Source organism: Hippopotamus amphibius, chromosome 12 (assembly GCF_030028045.1).
Source record: "Hippopotamus amphibius kiboko isolate mHipAmp2 chromosome 12, mHipAmp2.hap2, whole genome shotgun sequence".
NCBI classification, from domain to species: Eukaryota; Metazoa; Chordata; class Mammalia; order Artiodactyla; family Hippopotamidae; genus Hippopotamus; species Hippopotamus amphibius.
In genome coordinates, this window is record NC_080197.1 from 73,352,859 (window position 1) to 73,374,225 (window position 21,367).

Genomic DNA, 21,367 nt, shown 5'->3' on the forward strand with positions numbered 1-21,367 from the left:
TATGACTGATTGATAGTATGGATTATGGACGGGAAGAAGGTGAGTCTCTGCTCCACAGAAAACTCTTGATCTCTGGGAATTTCTCTTGTGACAGGTATACCTATGGGAAGCCTGTTCCAGGACATGCAACCGTGATTATATGCGGAAAATATTCCTTTTATCTATTTGGCAGAAGTTTAAATGTTCCCTGTAAGGAAATCAGCCACCAGGTGAGTGAAAACCATTCAAAGAGGCTTATTGCCACCGAAGAATAATTGAAAAAATACAAATAAAGGAATAAAACTGTCTGGAAGGAGAAGCAAGCCCAGATATCAAAAGATGAAAGTCCCATGTTCCACTACGATGGAAGGGAGAATTTCAGATATTTGTAAGTCAATCTTCTCAGCAAAATATTAGCCATAAGTGAGAAATAATTGTGGTCCTTTTAAATAATAACTAACAGTTATTGAGTACTTATAACATGCTAGCCAACATTCTAGCATATTACATCTATAAATTTATTTAATTCTCACAACAGCCCTATAAAATAGACATTATTATCACCATTTTACAGATGAGAAACAGACTTGGGGGCACTGTGTAACTTGTTCAAGATCACATCACACTGCAGATAAATGGTAGAGCTGAACTCCAAGTTTGTAACCCATTTACTTTTTTACCTCTCGGTAGTTGGTTCTCTCCAGAGAAGGCCTCACATATTGGTGTGGATTGACCACTTGTTTGACAAGCATGCCATTCAATTTTTGTCTTTATTTTTCTTTCTTAGCAGCTAGACAGCCATGGATGCATCACACAACAAGTAAACATCAGTGTATTCCAAATAAAGGAAGAAATATTTCAAACTATAAAACTTCAAGTGAACGCCAAGATTATAGAAGAAGGCACAGGTGTGTGAGTAACGTAAGAATACAGAACACAAAACTGTGAACACTGATGCCTTTTCATCATCAAGAAGGAGGGAGGAGGAAGTAGAAAAATAATTTGAAAGCAAGTGGTTCTTCTCCAACAGGTTTTGTTTTGTTCTGTTTTGTTTTGTTTTGTTTTGTTTGTTTAACCTCTTTCTCAGAGCTGGAATTAAATGGAAGTGAGACAATTGAAGTCACAAGAACTATAACACAACTCACATTTGTGAAAGTGGATTCATACTTTAGACGGGGGATTCCATTCTTTGGGCAGGTAAAGTACTTACATTTCATAGATAGTTAAATCATATTGTGACACCCAAACTACATAGATCTTTCTGCTCAAGATCATACCTGGTTAAAATGATCAATTGTTTCATAAGACCAAAATTACAAAACCATGTATAACCAGATCTTTTTACTTATAAACAATGCTTATAAAACTATAAACCCCAAAGCATGATTATGTTTCCCTTGAAAAACAACAAAGGCTAAATGTTCAAAATAAATCCACACCGCCTCTAACCTTCACTTCTTGGTATGTAGCATTTAATATCTCTAATCACTAACATAAATATCAGGTTTTTAAAAAGTTTTTGTTATAAGCACATCTCAGTGCATCTGCCATTCCTAGTTCAAATGATAAATGCTTTGGTGAGTGAGTGGTTTTCTTTTGAAAAACAAGGACGTATGATACAACTTTATGGCTTTAAGGTTATGACTCTTACTTTCTGTGTAATAAATAAATATATGTTAAATATAAGAAATGCAAATACTAAGGAAATGTTACCATTTGATGTTTGATTAATGAATTTGTCAAAGTCCAATAGAAATCTTCTCTGGTGGTTTTTTTGGGAAGACTTATCATTAAAAAAGAGAGAAAATGGCTGTCTAAGTTACCTTTTGATCCTAGAATTCTATAATTTTGAGTTTTTGTACATATTAAATCCCTCCCAGTATAAATGGCATATATCACTCTAATCTTAATGGAGAAACCACAGAATTTCAATGATGTGCACTTGGGAGAAACATGAGGCCCCAAGCTGGAAAAGCAGAGTTGGGGTAACTTGGGGGAATGTTTAGTCTTTAGACAATGTCATACAAGGGTTTTGCTGATGTGTTTCTAATGGGTGGTATTGTTAGATGGAATCTGCAGCTTTAGTCTTTGTTCAATTATAGGTGCGCCTAACGGATGGGAAAGGCGTCCCTATTCCGAATGAGCTCATCTTCATTCAAGCATACGAAGCCAACTATGACTGTAACGCCACCACTGATGAGCACGGCCTGGTGCAGTTCTCCATCAACACCACCAATATCACACATCCCTCTCTCAGTGTCAGGGTAAGTTTGGAAATGAGGACCTAAAACGAAGGAGTAGTCTTGGTAACAGAGTTGCCACCCGACAGTGCTTAGCTCAGGGAAGAGAAAGTCATTTTCCAAATTGCCTTACTTTAGGGTGAAATATGAGACATTCATGGTAAGTAATAAAAGTACTAGGCAAAGAGCTAGAGAAATAACTGCCCATACCATAAAGATACTCTTCCAAATATTATATCCTTAATTAAATAATCTTCTTTTATTTTGCTTCTGCTCTGTATCTCTCAAATTGATACCTTCAAACAAATTCAAAAGAAAAGGTAAAAGAATACATACACATTTTTACTAATTTAATCAGGGATACATATGTATTCTCAAATTCATTACCGCAAAATATGATGTTCATTTTCTCAGCCAACAAAGGTTCATTGAATACTTCTATGTACTTGGCACTGTACTAGTCCCTGGTAAGAAAAATAATTATGGAGCTTGTATCATTGATGGTAGAAAGCTTCACAAAGTATTACTGCAGGGTTTCCCTGGTGGCACAGTGGTTAAAAATCCACCTGCCAATGCAGGGGACACAGGTTCGATCCCTGGGCCGGGAAGACCCCACAATCTGTGGAGCAACTAAGCCCGTGTGCCATAAGTACTGAGCCTGCACTCTAGGGCCCAAGAGCCACAACTGTTGAGCCCACATGCCGCAACTACTGAAGCCCATGTGCCTAGAGCCCATGCTCCACAACAAGAGAAGCCACCACAATGAGAAGCCCGCGCACTGCAATGAAGAGTAGCCCCCACTCGCTACAACTAGAGAAAGCCTGTGCACAGCAACAGAGACCCAACATAGCCAAAAATAAAAAAATAAAATAAAAAAGTATTACTGTAAAGCCTGTGAGTGTTATAATCAAGACATCCAGTGTTATAATCAAGATATCAAGTGTTATAATCAAGATATGAACAAAGTAGAGTGCAGGTGAGAAGAAAATCTTTGAGGGTATTAGTAAAAGAGGAATATGAGTCCTGAAGTGTAAAGGAGCAACTACTGCATGCAAGCATAGACATGACTGGCACTCAAACAACTCCTGCAAGGCTCAAGGATATAGAGCATGCAGAGCCCTCACAAGACCAGTCCACAATATCACAGCGGTGGTAAACTTTACCTAAGCATAGGTTCTGTCATTTATTCATACAGCTTTAATAAGACCAACTGGATAAAGATACCTACTTGATGAAGTTCCACTTATCAGTTTATCACAATTATTTTCCTCAATGAGATTCCTACTTCCTCTGGTTCTGATCTGTCCATGCAAAAAGATACACTTCACTTTTCTCTATTCCTCCCAAATCTTCTGAAAATTAGGGATACTGCCAATCAGTTCATTTCATGAAGCATAGGGGGCTATTTTCCCCATATTTATTAAACACAAAATTTCTAACTATTCAACCAGGTGAGAGAGTAAACTTATGTGGCTTAGAAAAGAAATTCTTTGCAACAGGCTGTCTATGACACACTTCTTTTTGTTTCTCCAGGTCTACCACAAGGACCAGAGGCCCTATTTTGGCTACTATTACATGGCAAAAGAGTATAAAGAAGCCTATCACACTGCTAATCATGTATTTTCCTTAAGTAAGAGTTATGTCTACCTGGAGCCTGTGGCTGGTGTCTTGCCCTGCGGGCAAATTCAGACAATTCAGGCACATTATATTCTGAATGGACAGGTCTTGGGGGAGCTGAAGGAGCTCATCTTCTACTACCTGGTGAGTACTGACTCTGAGTTGAGGAATAGAAAGACACTATCTATGAAGCTAAAAATTATGAAATCCTTTGATTTCTTAACCATGCCTCCCTTGACATCTTGATATCCACTGGGCTGGATATCACCACCTGGATCTCAATGAGGAGTGTATTAATGGGGGACAAGCCTCATGATAAGTGTGGTGCTAAACTGAGAAGATACTTTTTATTTTAAGATTATGGCCAAAGGAAGCATCAGCCGAACTGGAACCCATATTCTCCCCATGGAGCCAGGACAATGTGAGTGTTCCCAACTTACCAATACATCTCTGACTATGCTCCCTACACAGAAACCAATGGATCCCTCACAACTGAGCAAAATAGGGGTGCTATGATGCTTCTTGTGTACTACCATGAAACATTCTCAGCAGCCATAGCTCAAGATTCTACTGCCTAGGGACTTCCCTGGTGATCCAGTGGTTAAAACCCTGCTCTCCCAATGCAGGGCGCCTGAGTTCCCTTGGTCAGGGAACTAGATCCTGCATGCTGCAACTAAGAAGACCCTGTGTGGCCAAATAAATAAATAAATATCTAAGGAAAAAAAAAAGATTCTACTGCCTAATGTACGTTATAAAATCAGCTCAAAGATGGAAAATTCTCAAACTGAACATCACCAACACCATTAAATGCCTACCTCTGGGGCTGGACTATACGAAAATACAAAATATAATATATGCATATACCTCAAATGAATAATCCATGCAACAATACTAGGATTAACATCACAAAGGCAAAGTATGTTATTTGTTTCTTTTTCCAATAAGATCTAGAGGCCCACCTTGAATTTTGACCACTGTATGATTAACCGGAAGGGATGAATAACATGGATAAACTTTTCAACAGTAAAGATTCTTAGTGGAAGATATCCTGCACTATTCTTTCATATGTTAACCATTACCACTCAGGCCATCAATCATGGATAGATGTAGGAGTGTCTTCAATGTGAAGAAGCAGTTCCTAAAATCCCTATGTGTCCAGACATTTGGGTTTTCCTGTCAGTATCCTGGCCCATCACTGTTTCCTCTCATTCTCTCTATGCTCCAGCGAAAGGCCATTTTTCCCTGTCAGTCCCTGTGGAGTCAGACATCGCTCCCGTCGCTAGGCTGCTCGTCTATGCCATTTTACCTGATGGGGAAGTGGTTGGGGATTCTGCAAAATATGAGGTTGAAAACTGTCTGCCCAACAAGGTAGGTGATTTATTTCCTAAGATTAAAAAAAAGAAAAAGAAAAAAAAAAGACATGAGGATAGGACGGACATAGATTATTTTACAGATGAAGAAACCGAGGTCAAAATAACTTAGTACCCAACGAAAAATCATGTAATAATTTAAAAACAAGACCAAAACTAGGATCCACGTGTCCCAGTTCTTGGTTCAGTGCACATTTTTTTAAGTCCTGTTCTCTTTATTTATTACTACCTTTTTGTGTGATAAGAACACAACATAAGATCTATCCTCTTAGCAAAATTTTAAGTATATAATACAGTATTTGTTAACTATAGGCTATATGCTGTACAGCAGATGTCTAGGATTTATTCATTTTGTATAACTAAAACTTTGAACCCTTTGATTAATACCTCTTGTTTCCCCCTCTTCCCAGACCCTGGCAACCACTATTCTACTTTCTGCTGCTTCTGTCAGCGCACTTTCAATCACATTGAGCTGCCCTTAAAACACAACCCAATCCAGAGTCATTGACTTCACTCCCTGAAATGAAACGGGAAGCATATATAAGTAAAGAGATGGATAGATAAGATTAGATTAGATGACTAGATTAGATTATGGTTAGAATGACTGACATTGCACCTGAGCAACACATCAAATATATAATTAGTCTTTAAAAGTAAGTAATTAACTTGGGATTGCCATATATACATTACTAATAAGAAAAAAATACCAAATTGTACACTCTAAATATATGCAGTTTATTGTCTGTTAACTGTATCTCAATAAAAGTTCTTAAAAAAAAAAAAGTAATTAACAAGAATATATATTATCCAAGCGCTCATTTGTTGCTTCAGAATACAACTGGTCTGTACATTAGCTGTTCAATAAACCTCGGTGAGGGAAAGACAAGCTGAGAGCCTCAGGACTAACTCTCCGACGATCATAATTTAGCAAAACCGTGATGTGCATTGAACATGTCCATGACTCCAAAGATGCGAGGGGCCATGGGACTATAATACCAGGTAGCTTGCTGACCTGATTTCTCCTTTCTCACAGGTGAGTTTGAACTTCAACCCAGCACAAAGTCTCCCGGCCTCCCACGCCCACCTGCGAGTCACCGCTTCTCCTCATTCCCTATGCGCCCTCCGCGCCGTGGACCAAGGTGTGCTGCTCTTGAGACCGGAGGCCGAGCTCTCCGCAGCCAAGGTGAGTTCCGTCAGCCCCAGCGGACTCAGAGCAAGGAGAAACCCTTGTTCAGAAAAGGAAACAATAATTTGAAATACTTTACATTTCCCATAGTTCTTTTAACATATGATGCCTTAGTCAATGCTCATGGGATCCCTGAGACATATCTTCATTTTCAGATCTAAAAGTATAGTTCAGTAAAACTTGGCCATTTATCCAAGATGAAACAGAAGGTAGGAAAAGCCAGTAAGTTGCAGAGCTTGGATCTAAGGATAGTCTGTCTATATACTTACAATCTATTGTAGCACTGCTATTTTTGTCATGAGTCAAATGTATATTTTAATTATTTTTGCCCTTAAGATACTCAACATAGAGCCTATCAGAGTAATGTTGGTCTTTGGCTACCAAAGTAAACTTTTTATAAAAACGGATTCTTACAAATTTCAAGAATTCCTAAAATAGGAAAAAGATGAAATTAAAAAATAAAATAAAAATAAAGGAGCTTCTGAGATTCTTTTCAAAATTCTCAAAGCACAACTGAAGTAATAAACTAACTCCAGTAGTTTTATTCTGCTAATTAAAATGTAAAAATCTGGAGAATTTTCTGGTGGTCCAGTGGTCAGGACTCAGCTCTTTCACTGCCCTGGCCCGGATTCAATCCCTAGTGGAAGAACTAAGATCCACAAGCCGTGAGGCCTGGTCAAAACCAACCAAACAAACAAAAATGTAAAAATCTCTTGGTTTTTATATTTGGTTTTTATATTGGATTAAGACAAGCATTTATGAAGAATAGTTATGTGATAGCTCTAATAAAAGAAAAAATTTTAAGAATTATGTCAGCAGCATAATTTAAAACAGAGCTTGTACATAAATTTTTAACTTTATCACATTTTATTTAATTTTTTATTCATTAAAATTTATTTATTTATAGAATTATTTAGCCAGGATAAAGCTAGGAAATTATCATTGTTTAAATTAAACCAGTGCTTAACTTAAACTAGTATTTAAACAATGAGAATTTGTTTCATATGTAGCAAATTCTTTGAAAAACATATTACTAAAGTTTTGTCATTTATATTTTCACTTCCCCAAAACATTCTTATAATGAAAGATCTCTTGAGTAATTATTTTTTTAAAGGGGATTTCCCTTCTTAATATTTATTTATTTATTTTTTGGCTGCTTTGGGTCTTAGTTGCAGAACGCGGGCTCTTTGTTTTGGTGAGCAGTGAGCTGGCTTCTCTCTAGTTGTGGTGCGTGGGCTTAATTGCCCTGTGGCAGGTGAGATCTTAGTTTCCTGAACAGAGATGGAACCAGCGTCCCCTGCATTGTGAGACAGATTCTTAACCACTGGACCACCAGGGAAGTCCCTTGAGCAATTATTTTTATCTGAGAAATAGATGCACTCACTTTAAAAGTGCAAAGTGTTAGAAGAGTTACAACTAAAAAACAGGAACAGTTTTCTATCTCCCCACCACTCATCCTCATTCCATTCTTTGAAGGCATATACTATGGACTATTTTGTTTATTTCTTCTGATATTTACTTCCATATTTCCTCGTAAATATACAGCCATTATTCATTCTTTATCTTTTTTTAACATTTTCTATTGATTCCTACTATAGTAATGTAGCATTTTAACTCTCTTATTATTTATTCCTTCTCCTCACCTCATCTTGCCAATATAGTTACATGATAATTTAGATTAAATCCTTTGTTAATTTTATTGTGACTATATATATATGCCGGGATCAACTCGGCGACTCGAGGTGAGTGACGGGTGCCGCAAGCTTGAAGAAGACACAGACACAGACTGAAGAGAAAGATGGGACCGGGGGACTCAAGACCTCTAGGATCAAGAGCCTTGCTGATTGATCCCACGTTGCTTTTATTGAGTTCTCGGCATAGCCTAAGGGTCTAACACTCCCAGGTTAATCCCATAAACAATCAAAGGCCTCACAGGACTGGGGGCAATGATCTTTGTTTGCCTCCTGGGTCCTGATTTGAGCTGGGCGTGGAGAGCAAAGCAGCCCTGGGGGCAGGAGACCTCTCTCAAAAGGATTAAGGGTCTGTGCCCCACCCGTGTTGGCCCCTCTGCGACTGTGCCTGTCTTAGGTTGTTCCTCCCTTGAGGAATCTTACCCGTCTCTGGCTAACCAGTCATCCTCCAGGGCCAAACACGGTGATATAAGGAAGGCTCTATGCACCACCCCTGTTGGCCCCTCTGCGGCTGTGCCTGTCTTAGGTTGTTCCTCCTCTGAGGAATCTTACCCGTCTTTGGCTAACCAGCCATCCCTCAGGACCAAAGAGGGTGATATTAGTCTCCACGCCCCGCACCCTCAGCTCCTCCACTGCTCAAGCAGGACATTCTGAATCCCATCGCTCGGCCCACATACTTCAACATTTTCAATGTTTCAAAAAGGTTCCAGAATGTCTTCCCACATATATACATACATAGTTCATCACTAAACCAAATTGTGTATTATAATTATATTTCACCTCTTGTTTGTTTTTATTTTTCCTGGAATTTAATCATTGCCTTATTTTCTTATTTGCTTAGGGTTTTTTTTTTCTCCCATTCTCTGTCTGTCTTTACAACTCTAAAGATTCTGTAAACAGTGTTCAATTCAATTCTGTTACCGCCACTTTTTTTTCTCTGGAGCACTCCATCCCCTTGCTCACTTCTGGACTGATCGTTTTCTAGGCTGGTTGCTCAAAGCTCTCCTGGTTTGGTCCACTGTGTCCTGCATTCCATGACTTGTTCCTTAGTTTCTTCTTCAGTAACTTTCTGAGAAAAAAGGCATGGGAGGTAAACTATTTCAAATATTTTGTTTATTGAGATTTTCATTTTTATTTTAATTTAGTCTGATTTCTTACACCTCTTAAGAATAAAATACTTTGAATCGTAAATCTCTATTTTCTATCAAAAAGAGAAATTTGTTGGGCTTCCTAGGTGGCACAGTGGTTAAGAATCCGCCTGCCAATGCAGGGGACACGGGTTCGATCCCTGCCCCAGGAAGATCCCACATGCCGTGGAGCAACTAAGCCCGTGAGCCACAACTATTAAGCCCCTGTGCTGCAACTGCTGAAGCCCACGCGCCTAGAGCCCATGCTCTGCAACAAGAGAGACCGCAGCAATGAGAAGCCCGCGCACCACAAGGAAGAGTAGCCCCCACTCGCCCAACTAGAGAAAGCCTGTGTGCAGCAATGAAGATCCAACACAGCCAATAAAATAAATAAACAAATTAATTAATTAATTAATTTTAAAAAGAGAATAATGAAAAATAGAACACCAAATAGCCTGTTTCTATGTGACTCGGTACTACTAGTGGCTTGAGGCAGAATGCCAAACTAGAGCATAAATATAGACTGTTAAAGTGCCGTAGCTCAAACAACTTAAGTGGACATAAAGTGTTTGAGAGAATGCTCTATACTATGAAAAGCTTTATCAAGACCACCGAAATATAAAGTTAGACTCTTTTCTGAGCAATAATTTGGTAGAGAAAAAGAAAATCTCACATTTGAACATATAAGGGAAAACTGAGACTTTTGGATCAACGTTAGATAAAAAGTTATAGACTTCACATCCCACAAGTATTGTCTTGGATTACACTACTCTGTCTTAAATGGGTATGTGTTGATTTATATAACAATTTAGAACAGGAAGTTCATTTTTTATATGTAAAGGTAAAAGTAGGTGGATATAAACTCTTTTAATAGTGGTAAGATTGCTTCTGCCTATTTAGATTACAGACCCAACTGAATTGATGTGCTCCTTGAGGGTAAGACCTACAAAACTACTTTTATTCTTTCACATAGTAAAGTTTTATTATTGACTGATTGTTATTATATCATAAGCATATTATATTAAATTTTATTTAGTATATATTTTATATTAAATTATATTCTCTCTCTCAAATATAAGGTCTAGAATTTGTCTTTGAGCTCTCTCTTAATGTTCCTGTTAGTCTTGGGTACTTGGAATATTTTTATTCTTTTCTTGAATATGGTAAACAGCTTTAGAATAAAACACTGTTCAAAAGAAAATATCTACAAAATCTATTTTATAGCTCATGGACACTCGAGAAATGATTGGTAGTGATCACATTGGTTCCTTTCTTTTCAATGGGTATCACCCAGGAAAGAACAAGAAAGAGTTTTTCTCCTTTTTTTCCCCATTTTTATAGGTATATAATCTGCTATCTGTGAAAAATGTCATGGACATTATGCAGAGTCTCACTCAGCAGGCAGAAGACCAAAAACACTGTATTGAACGTAATTTTAATGCCCCTATTGATGAATTCATGGGCTCTTCAGTATCACACAGCAAAGAAGAAGATGTTTACACCTTCATGAGGGTAAAACCCATATATCCATTAATATTCTGCCTTGTGAATTATTTAGGACTAATAGAACACTATATGAATATAGAATATTAGAAAGTACCCAGTCTGGGTCATTGTTTTTCTCCAGAGGAAACAGAGACATAAAAGAGGTTAAGGGACTTGGTTAAGTAACATAGCTAGTTGTAACAGAGCCAAGGCCAGGGGCACACTGCTAATTATGAATCCCGTGTTCCTTTTAACACGTTCTGCAGCTTTACAACTTTAACTCTACAATACTCAGCTTTGCTATGCCAAAGAATATGAGGAACGAACTTTGAAAAGATGGAAAATTTTATTATTCCCCTGCTCCACTGAGTATTTTGCAACTCTTCTTGGTTATGTAAAATTATAGTATCTTTCATTAATGAGGCAGTATGGTTTTTATACAAAGTGGGCTTTTTATATGATTTTTAAATATTTGTATTTGATTTGGTGATTATTTTCTTTCCAGAACATGGACTTAAAGGTGTTCACCAACTTGAAGCTCAAACATCCCAAATTATGTCCTGACCCTATATGGTTCCATTATCCAGGTAAAAACAAACAAACAAACAAACAACAGCCAAGGCTGGAGCCACTTCTTTTGATTGCATTGGACACTACATTGCCACCCAATAAGAAAAGGAAATAGACAATAAGATAGAATGTAATTATTACTATAGCAGGTGGACAAAGTATACATGAGAAGAGAATAACTGTGGAGTCAGCATTTTTTCATACAGGAGATATGTCGTATGGACTGAAGAGAATTTTGGCAAGCGTTTGAGAGAGAGAACAGAAGGAAAAAAGACTCTTTCAAAAAAAAAAGACTCTTTCAAGCAAAGGGAAGAGTGTCAAAGGAAGAGAAATAATTTTTAAGTCAAATTACATTACAAATTAAGTACAGTCACTCTATTTGCTAATCCCATCCTAAAATTTTTTAAACTTCATTATTACTCCCAGGCTGTTTACTTTCAGAATCCATGGTCAAACATTTTCCCCACTGATTCTACCCACTCTTTTCAACATTCTCCAAAATATCTTTCAAATAGATTATTTTCATAGGCATAGTAAAAAAAAATTTTTTTTTAATTTTAAAAAAATGAGAAGGCGGGGGATACCAATTAAGAGACAAAATCCTGATCTGTGGCATCAGGGAAGTCAATTCTCTTTTTCAAGCTTGAATTTTCTTAGTAAAATGAGGGAATCGAAATAAATATTTTCCAAATTTCCTTCTTATCTTATACAATAATACAATGTGAAATAGTCATATGAGATATTATATGATGTAATTACAATATAACCCCAAGATAGTGATTACTTAAAGAACTATTTCCAATAGTCTTTGATCTCTAAGCAACATTAAAGGGCTAGTCTAACAAACAAACTCATAGCACAGCCAGCCTGTTTTCAAAACAGCACTTCTTTTTTCCAAAATATAATCTTATAAACTGCATTTCAAACAGAAGATGACACAGATTTTGAACGTGTTTCTCAAATGATTGGATCACGAGGACAGATATATAATTAGGTTTACAGATAAAAAATAAAGGAAAAGAAAATAATGATGGGAGTCCAAGTCTGGAAGAGACTATATTTAATACAGGAAATTTTCTAGGATATGCAAGTTTACCAGAATTAGTTTGATTTATATATTTATTACTACTTAATGAAAGCTAAAAACATCTAGATATGAATACACATGAAGGATGAAGCTCTAAAACATGTGTGATGGGTAGATAAAGAGTATTGGGAACAGTGATCTGTGAGCTGGATCTACAACAATTTCTTGGGTATATACAATGATGCAATATGACATAATCTGAAATCCCAGTGAAATTTCTTAGAAAAATGTAGGTTGAACACTTTTATGAGAAATACTTATACATTCAGACATGAAACTGTGTAGAATAGATAGTTTTTCTCTTGAAGATCAACTAAAAAGGCAATAGTGTAGGTACCAAACCCAACAAAGGGGCAGGAAAAGCTGAGCTAGCAGTGACAGAAATAATAAGATACAGATATAGCTTCAGCATGAAAGCCAACGTGTCAGAATTGAGCACCTGTTGTCTGTGAATAGTGGAAGATAAAAGAAAGAGACTATTTATGAAGGGAAGATGAAAAACTTGACTATTTGAATGATAAATAGAAATCATTTGATGTTGTTCTACAGACAACAAGGCACTGAACTTTAATTGGATATATTATGGGTCACATGTAGCTGGTGAAGAAAGAAGCCTCAAAAAATCACATTGGGGGGAGTTCCCTGGTGGTCCAGTGGTTAGGACTCTGTGCTTCCACTGCAGGGGGCACGGGTTCCATCCCTGGTTGAGGGACTAAGATCCCACATGCCACAGCACGGCCAAAAACAAACAAAAAAATCACATTGGGAGAAATACATATGAAGCTATCATCAGTGGAGTTAGCCAATCTTTATGCCTTTTACATAAGACTAGACACTGTCACAGGAATGGGCAGGAAAGCCTCAGTGACGTTGTTTCTGGAAGATAATAAGGGAAAAAAAGGATGATGGTCACTTTACAGAGGAAGATTAATTCGTTATAAAATGATAGACCAGGGCTTATAATATACTGTTAATAGGGGTGGTCTGGAGAAGCTGAAGAAATTGAAAATAAATATGCTAAATACAGCATCCATGCAGGATGCATTAAGACTTTCCTAGGCCCCAGGTATTCTTGCCTTTAGGGGAACCTACTTTCACTTAAAAAAAATATTAAAAATTATTTTACAACTATGTTGGTATAATGACAAATATAATAGGTGAATTGTATTCATTTTTTTTCATCTTGAAGTGAAATTAAAACACTTTCATCCTGATCCCAGAAAGTATCAGGAGCCCTAGGGACTGTACCTACTCTGCCTGTTGGATAAATTGGCCATGCAGACCTGCAGATAGCAAGTGGAGGACTGAGAGAGACACTGGAAAATACTGAGGAATAAAAGTTAAATAGAAAGTCAGAGGCCATGTTAAGAGATCAGTGGCCATTGTGGAGAAAAACCCAGAAAAATGAAACTGTGTAAATGCAGAAATTTCCAAATCAGAGAAGGATGGAGAAACAACCTCTGTGCAGAGTCTCCTCATTATATCAGTTTTTCGAAAGTTATTTCTGAAAATAAATCCATTTAAGAAGGGAATGCTTTTTTTAAAAGCCATAACTCTGAATCTGTATATGTTTATATTCTAGGATAAGGCAGACCAAAGAACCTCTGTTACTAGTTCTAGGATTTTTATTTCCTGCCAGTTCAACTCCAAGCGAATGCTGTGATTCTTGTGTCCTGATTTTCCTTTGCACCACCAAAGAAATATACTTGATAGGGAATTTTCCCTTTAGTCCCTTTCTGGTTCAGAAGTTTGTACTTTTCCCTTTCTTGCCTTTTTTTTACAAATTAAAAAGAGATAAGTCAAAACATTGGGTCTCTTCTATGGATCTATAGAAAGAAAAACATTGCAAGAATCTCTCTACTAATAATAATGATGGCATTGTTCAGCTTTCGCCATCTGTTGTTGAAATGACTCTTCTTACAGCCACAAATATCTTGCCTGAAGGGCAGTATAATGGTTCTTACTTCCCTCTAAGGTGAAAGTTCTCTTCTTTTTTTGGAAGCCCTCCCCTACCACACTCACCCCCAAAATATACACCATTTTTCCTTTCAGTTCCACCTACACTAGGTTATGCTTTCCCCAGGATTTTGTCATTTCTACTCTTGACAAAAATTCTACCCATCCAGAAAATGAGTGGCTTAACATGGTTTCCACTGCAATTGTCTTAACGTTTTAATTTTAGCAGGAAAATTAGATATTTAGCCACATTATTCATATATGTTACATTGTATGGAAATACCTTTCTTAAAGCAGCATTATTCTTTTCTTCCACTGTAATATTCAAAGTGGCCTATCCTCATATGGAAAGAACTGTGATGACTGGAAGTATCCTCTCAGAGCCGTTTGCTGAGACTGTGAGAAACTATTTCCCTGAAACCTGGATCTGGGACTTGGTAGTAATAAAGTGAGTAACTTCCATTTTTACCATTTGCTTTGGATGTGAAAACATGACTTCATTATTTCCAACTATCTTTCTAGTTAATTTCTGTCATTTCAAGACAGGACTAGATTGATTTATAAAACTCTGGTCTCATTATATCAACTCATCAATTGTAGATATATATGTAACTCCTGGCACTTCTAGAAAATGAACATGGTTACTAATTATAATCAAGTTGTCTAATGTTCAATACCAGTCAAAGACACCGTACAGAACAGCAAGCCTGAAGCAGTCCTATGTGGAGTAAATGACTTTTAGAATTATAATTTATAAAGTTTCAGATGGTATTTTAGAGAGGGAAGCTCAATGACAATTTCAAGTCTATAGTCAGATTTCTAATGGCTGTGCAGACTTTGTGGGAGAAATGACCATGTTGGGAGAAAGGATCATTGAAATGCCTTTTATTTTTCCATCCTGGGTCTTGATTATACTGCTAATTTCTATAATCCTTTTGAGAGGACTCAAAAGTATGACATTGGGTCCCACTCATCAGTTACCAGCTTAGAAATAACCAGTTCTCTTGCCTGCTTTTGTTCTTCACATTGCCATCCTCCACAACAACAGTATCTTTAAAGCACAAAAAAGCAAAGCACGAGAAAACAAGTCATGTCTGTATTTAACTGCTTACTTTTTGTTCATCACATTGCCATCCTCCCCAGCTCCTCAGGTGTGGCTGAAGTAGGAGTAACGGTCCCTGATACCATCACTGAGTGGAAGGCAGGAGCCCTCTGCCTGTCCAATGACACTGGACTTGGCCTCTCTCCAACTGCCTCTCTCCGAGCTTTTCAACCCTTCTTCTTGGAGGTCACAATACCCTACTCTGTGATCCGCGGAGAAGCCTTCACACTCAAGGCCACTGTGTTAAACTACCTTCCCAAATGCATTCGGGTAAGGACCTTCCCAAATTAAGCATGAACTAAAAATTGTATTTGGCCCATAACATCTCTTTCAGATCACTGAAGTAGCCCCTGACTCCAATTACATATATTACTCTGCCACTAATAATCAGGTCCTAAGTTAGAAGGGACGTAAGCAGCATTTTTTCCCAAAAATATGTAAAACACTGGCTGTGAAACTATAGCTTACAAACTCCAAATCTCAATCTTCCTTCATTTCTCAAGTTTACAAAACCTAGGCTGAGCACCTAAAAATGACATGCGTCAGTACTGTTCAATCCCATTATTTGGATTTTCTAAGTCATGGTCTAATTTCCCATGATTCTTACTTTGTACCTTTCCTCTAACACTCATCGCATTTAACCATATGTAATATAATTCTTCTTTCTGGCATCTTATATGTCCTGCAACCAAAAACATCTTGAGGACAGGAGTCACTTATATCCTAGAAGTGTTTATATGCATAAAGCTTACCATAAATGTTTTTAATTGAATGAATGGATACGTGTGTGGGTAAAAAAAAATAGGAAGGAAGGAAGAAAATGAAGGAAGGAGCTCCAAATGGACTATCACTAAAAAGTCAGCTGGGAGAATTCCCATGAGTCTAAGCCAGTAGATAAATTCGCTCAGGACAACATGCCATTGTTGACTTTTCCTGTTCCTCCATTGCTGGTACCCAAAAAATTAATAAACATAAATATATATTTATATTAAACGTATTTACAAATACGTGTTCTATATGAAGCTTATACAACTTTTATATGTAAATAGTCTCAGCTTATGTCACTTTCAACCTCATACTTTCCAAAAGTGCCCCTCTTAGTCTCTTTTCAACACCCAGATTCACTCCGGGCTCTTTCAGTTGCCTACCCCATACGTCAACTTGTTACACGTCTAAATGCATATCTCTGCTGGCGCTTTGTCCCATGTGGGGCTACAGGTCACTGTGCAGCTGGAAGCCTCTCCTGACTTCGTGGCTGTCCCAGTGGAGAAAGACCAAGATTCCTCCTGCCTCTGTGCAAATGGGAGGCAAACTGTGTCCTGGCTGGTTACTCCCAAATCACTAGGTGAGTGTAAGTTCTCTTAAGGGATCCTCTACACAAAGACAGTGAATATATGAAGGTTCCCTAAACTAGGTTCTTCTCTTTGGGCCCCACAAGCAGGAGACTCCAGTGGATGCTGTTTCTGTCCTTGTACTTGCCAGCTCCTTAAACTAGGGCCAAGCTTTTGAATTGCTCACAACTTGGGACACCTTGTGGATATTGGGGATTTCAAGTGCACCAAGTTCCTGGGACATCTTTGTTCAGTTCAATATACCCTTCGTTTCAGGGAATGTGAATTTCTCTGTGAGTGCAGAGACACTGCAGTCCTCAGAGCTCTGTGGTACTGAGGTGGCTACAGTTCCTGAAATTGGAAGGAAAGATACAGTTGTCAAACTTCTTTTAGTTGAGGTGAGTAAGCTTGACTTGTTTGATAGCTATACTGAGTCCAGAAAATGGTAGCAATATTGGCTGCTTGTAATCCTTAGGTGAAAAAATTATTAAGAATAATACATCAACTCAGTATATTTCACAGCAAATGACAAATCCATGCATTAAAATAAAGTCAGTGTTTTGTTTTGTTTTTCCACTTGCCTCTTGGCTATTTTCACATTTGTTGAAAATTGGGCTAATGTATTTTGTGCCTGTTTCTTTTCCTTATTCTGCCTCTCTCCTCTCTTTTCCCATCACTTCTTTCTCCTTTTTTTCTTCATTATCTGTCTTTATTCATGTCTCTATCACCTGGGCTTCTCCAAATTTCTCATGCTTTAGTCCTTTACTAATGTAATGGAAATGAGAAACTACCTAACTCAAGTTCATCGCTTCACAAGTAAGGAGGCTACAGATATCCTCTCAAAACTCACACTATTTTTTTTTTAAACTTGAATGCTTAATCCCTTCTTATCTCTTTTTTTTCCATCCAAGCCTGAAGGAATCAAGAAGGAATATACCTTCAACTCCTTACATTGCATATCAGGTAAGAGTCATTCAAAACAGCAATAAGAAAATAGCATTTTAAGTTAAAACAAAATTTTTTTTCACATAAATCATCTCTTGACTTTTGTAATATTCCAGTGAGAAAGCCAGGACACAAAGTACATTATGCCCATGAAATAAACAAGAAAACTGAGTGTCATAGAATCAAGTTTCTTAACTGTATTAACATAGCTATTAATAGTACAATTGGACTCAACCTAATATGGCTTTGTTCCTCATTTGTAGCTCTTCTCTTTAGAGGACAGGAACTCATCATCCAGCACATTCAAGGGCTTAGAAAGGAGCCTCAGAAATAGCTTAGAAGAGGAATCACATGTATCCAAGCCAATAGGAATAATATGTAGACTATTTGGTGAAGGAACACATATTTTTAATCTTAGATCTTATGTAAAACTGAAGCTTTTTATGGCCAAAGACATTTCATACACAAGCTGTATCAAGTCATGAAAATACAGTTGTCATAGTATTTTCTTTAATTTTTGTGATATTACTTTTTCTTTTATCACTGTACACATAACCGTGAACTTAACAAGGGCAGAGATTTTGTCTACTCTTGTTCATGACCGTATTCCCTGTGTGCAGAACACTGACTAACACAAAGTGTAAACGGACACTTGTTAAAAAAATTACTCCGCCATAAAAAGGAATGAAATTGGGTCATTTGTAGAGACCTAGATGCATCTAGAAACTGTCATACAGAGTGAAGTAAGTCAGAAAGAGAAAAACAAATATCGTAAATTAATGCATATATGTGGAATCTGAAAAAATTGGTATAGACGATCTTATTTACAAAGCATGAATAGAGACACAGACGTAGAGAAAAAACGTATGGGTACCAAAGTGGAAAGTGGGAGTGGTGGGATGATTTGGGAGTTTGGGATTGACATATATACACTATTGACACTATATATAAAATAGATAACTGTTGAGAACCTACTGTGTGGTACAGGGAACTCTACTCAATGCTCTGTGGTGACCTAAATGAGAAGGAAATCCAAAAAAAAGTGGATATATGTATACGTATAGCCGATTCACTTTACTGTACAGCATAACCTAACACAATATTGTAAAGCAGCTATACTCCATTTTAAAAAAGTAAAAATAATAAAAATAATAAAAAATAATAATTTTGATTAAAAGTTTTTAATTCTAAAAAAAGAATTAAACTAGATTGAACTAAAATCTGTTATAATAAGAAACTTTACAGAGCAGAGGTGAGATAAAGTAAATGATTTCACCACAAACAACAAACCAGCATCATATTTACACGTAGAAATTTGAGAAAATTGTTTCTACAATTATTGAAAGTTATAAAAAGTTTTTGTGTAAAAGATGGAAGGTATTGAAGGGAGTCACTGGCGATTAATGAGATTTATATTTCTCCGAAATCCCTCAGAGTAGGATAGTAAAGGATATATTCTTACCATCTGGTCAATTTTGGTTTCCTAAGGCTTCGTCATTACAAACTAATCTACCTACCACCCCTGCCACACACACCCATTTCAAGGACTTCAATGAAAGTAATATCCTGAGTGGCTCGTGAAATCTACTGAGATCATAGCAACAGAGAGAATTACCCTAGAGCAGCAAAGAGCCATATTTAGTTTATCCATTTAGTTATTCTTACATGTTGGGTGTGTATTTCTACATTAGCTAAAACTTGAGGCCAAACAATGCATTATCTTCATATGGCTATAAAACATTTTAAGAAGGCTTCAATAGAAGTAAATAATCATTTGTCAGAGAAAATTCAGAGCCTTCTTTTAGACAGCTGCTGGGCAGTCCAATGTGATGGATAATAAAAATGGATAAGACAAAGCTTGGCAAGCCACCCAGTACCAGGAAATGTAAATTTGGAATATTAAAATCAGGGACATTTCCTGAGGAAGTAACAAGTCCAAGTTTAAGATGCAGTTCCAAAACCCTAGAACTTTTCAAAAAAGTAAACATCATACATGATCCTCTTTGTATCTGATTTGTTTGTGTATCTAGATGTTGGAGTATCTGAAAAATTGTCCCTGAAGCTCCCACCAAAGGTAGTGAAAGAATCAGCCAGAGCCTCTTTCTCTGTTTTGGGTGAGTCACTCAGCCCCTGGAGAACTTGGAAAAACAACCACTGCCATTCCCCCCACTTTTTGTCAAATATAGATTTTTTTTTTTAATTTTGGCTGCATCAGGTCTTAGCTGTGGAACGCAGGATTTTCATTGCAGTGCGCAGGCTCCAGGGTGCATGGGCTCTGCAGTTTGCGGCACGCAGGCTCTCTAGTTGAGGCGCACGGGTTCAGCAGCCCCGCGGTATGTGGGATCTTAGTTCCCTAACCAGGGATCGAACCCACGTCCCCTGCATTGCAGGATGGATTCTTTACCGCTGGACCACCAGGGAAGTCCCTCAAGTATAGCTTTTAACTGCACTTCAGTTTTTCAACTTCTTTCTCATATGTCTATGTTTCTCCTCAGTTTCTACTTGGTTTCCAGCATATCTGATCCTCCATTCAGGTTAAAATTCCTTGTTCTGACATCTTATCTTTCATTTCCAGGTGACATACTAGGTTCTGCCATAAAAAACACACAAAACCTCCTCCAGATGCCCTATGGCTGTGGAGAACAGAACATGGTCCTGTTTGCTCCTAATATCTATGTACTGAAATATCTGAATGAAACCCAACAACTGACTCAGGAGGTCAACGCCAAGGCCATTGGCTATCTCAATGCTGGTGAGTACAGAACAGAAACTCCATTTTATTATTGTCGGTGTTCTCTCCACAAATAGGGTGACACCCACTGGGCATGAAGAGCAGTGCCTTGGTGGGCCCTTTGTGCCTGACAGGCCAGGGCATGTCAGGGGCATGAGCTTGCCCACTTGGGAATCCTCTCTCTCTGGTGTGCCACTGCTACTTCATGGGCCATCTGAAATCTTCTGTTCCAGGTTATCAGAGGCAGCTGAACTACAAACACAGAGACGGCTCCTATAGTGCCTTTGGGGACCAACATGGCACAAAGGAAGGCAACACTTGGTAAGAAAAAGTCCTATAGCACAGACTTTGTACAAGCATATTCACTCTTATTCCTCGTGGAAACTCTACAACTTAGATATTATGAACCTCATTTTATAAAGGTAGAAATTTATACCTAGTGTTGTTAAGTAAATGTCTCTTGGTAGCACAAATAATAAGTGGCAGAGTTGAGAGTCATCTCAAAGTTTATCTACCTTAACTCCCAAATGCATTTTTGATTCAACACGTAGGATATTCTTTCTCATGTCTAATACCATCATAATTAAAAAAAAAAAAATCTGGCCACCTTAGGTTACTTTCCAGTATCCAGAGATGCTAGAAACTGAGACTAGAAAAGCTTCTGCCATTCTTCACACAACTCTGTATCAAAAAGCACTGTTCTTCTGAGACAAAACACACAGGCAATTAATGAAAAGAGAAGTAATTAATGAAAAGGAAGTTGGTGGAAGGAGAGGGAAGGAAGGTTCAGAGGGAAAGTACTTCATTTTTTGAGGATGCAAACCTCACCAAGAGGTTAGTCCATATAGCAGGGGTTGCAGAAGAGAAGCTTTGTCTCATCTACAACAGAAAATCAGAGAGAGAGAGAAAACCTAGCATGAACTCGCAAATGTCTAAGTCAACCGCCTGAA

General features: G+C 37.6%; 1 protein-coding gene across 1 annotated transcript in view; it reads left to right on the forward strand.

Annotated features, from left to right (window-relative positions):
- LOC130833539 (alpha-2-macroglobulin-like) overlaps nt 1–21,367 on the forward strand; it is a 44,746-nt gene that overhangs the window by 12,689 nt on the left and 10,690 nt on the right. The window contains exons 8-25 of the mRNA XM_057703272.1: nt 95–213; nt 774–887; nt 1,067–1,176; nt 2,082–2,243; nt 3,753–3,980; nt 4,194–4,257; nt 5,062–5,204; nt 6,240–6,389; nt 10,552–10,722; nt 11,201–11,282; nt 14,639–14,756; nt 15,452–15,680; nt 16,629–16,755; nt 17,018–17,139; nt 17,653–17,704; nt 19,717–19,800; nt 20,262–20,438; nt 20,651–20,738. Of these exons, the coding sequence (XP_057559255.1) occupies nt 95–213; nt 774–887; nt 1,067–1,176; nt 2,082–2,243; nt 3,753–3,980; nt 4,194–4,257; nt 5,062–5,204; nt 6,240–6,389; nt 10,552–10,722; nt 11,201–11,282; nt 14,639–14,756; nt 15,452–15,680; nt 16,629–16,755; nt 17,018–17,139; nt 17,653–17,704; nt 19,717–19,800; nt 20,262–20,438; nt 20,651–20,738 (2,340 nt within the window). The remainder of the gene's footprint in view (nt 1–94; nt 214–773; nt 888–1,066; nt 1,177–2,081; nt 2,244–3,752; nt 3,981–4,193; nt 4,258–5,061; nt 5,205–6,239; nt 6,390–10,551; nt 10,723–11,200; nt 11,283–14,638; nt 14,757–15,451; nt 15,681–16,628; nt 16,756–17,017; nt 17,140–17,652; nt 17,705–19,716; nt 19,801–20,261; nt 20,439–20,650; nt 20,739–21,367) is intronic.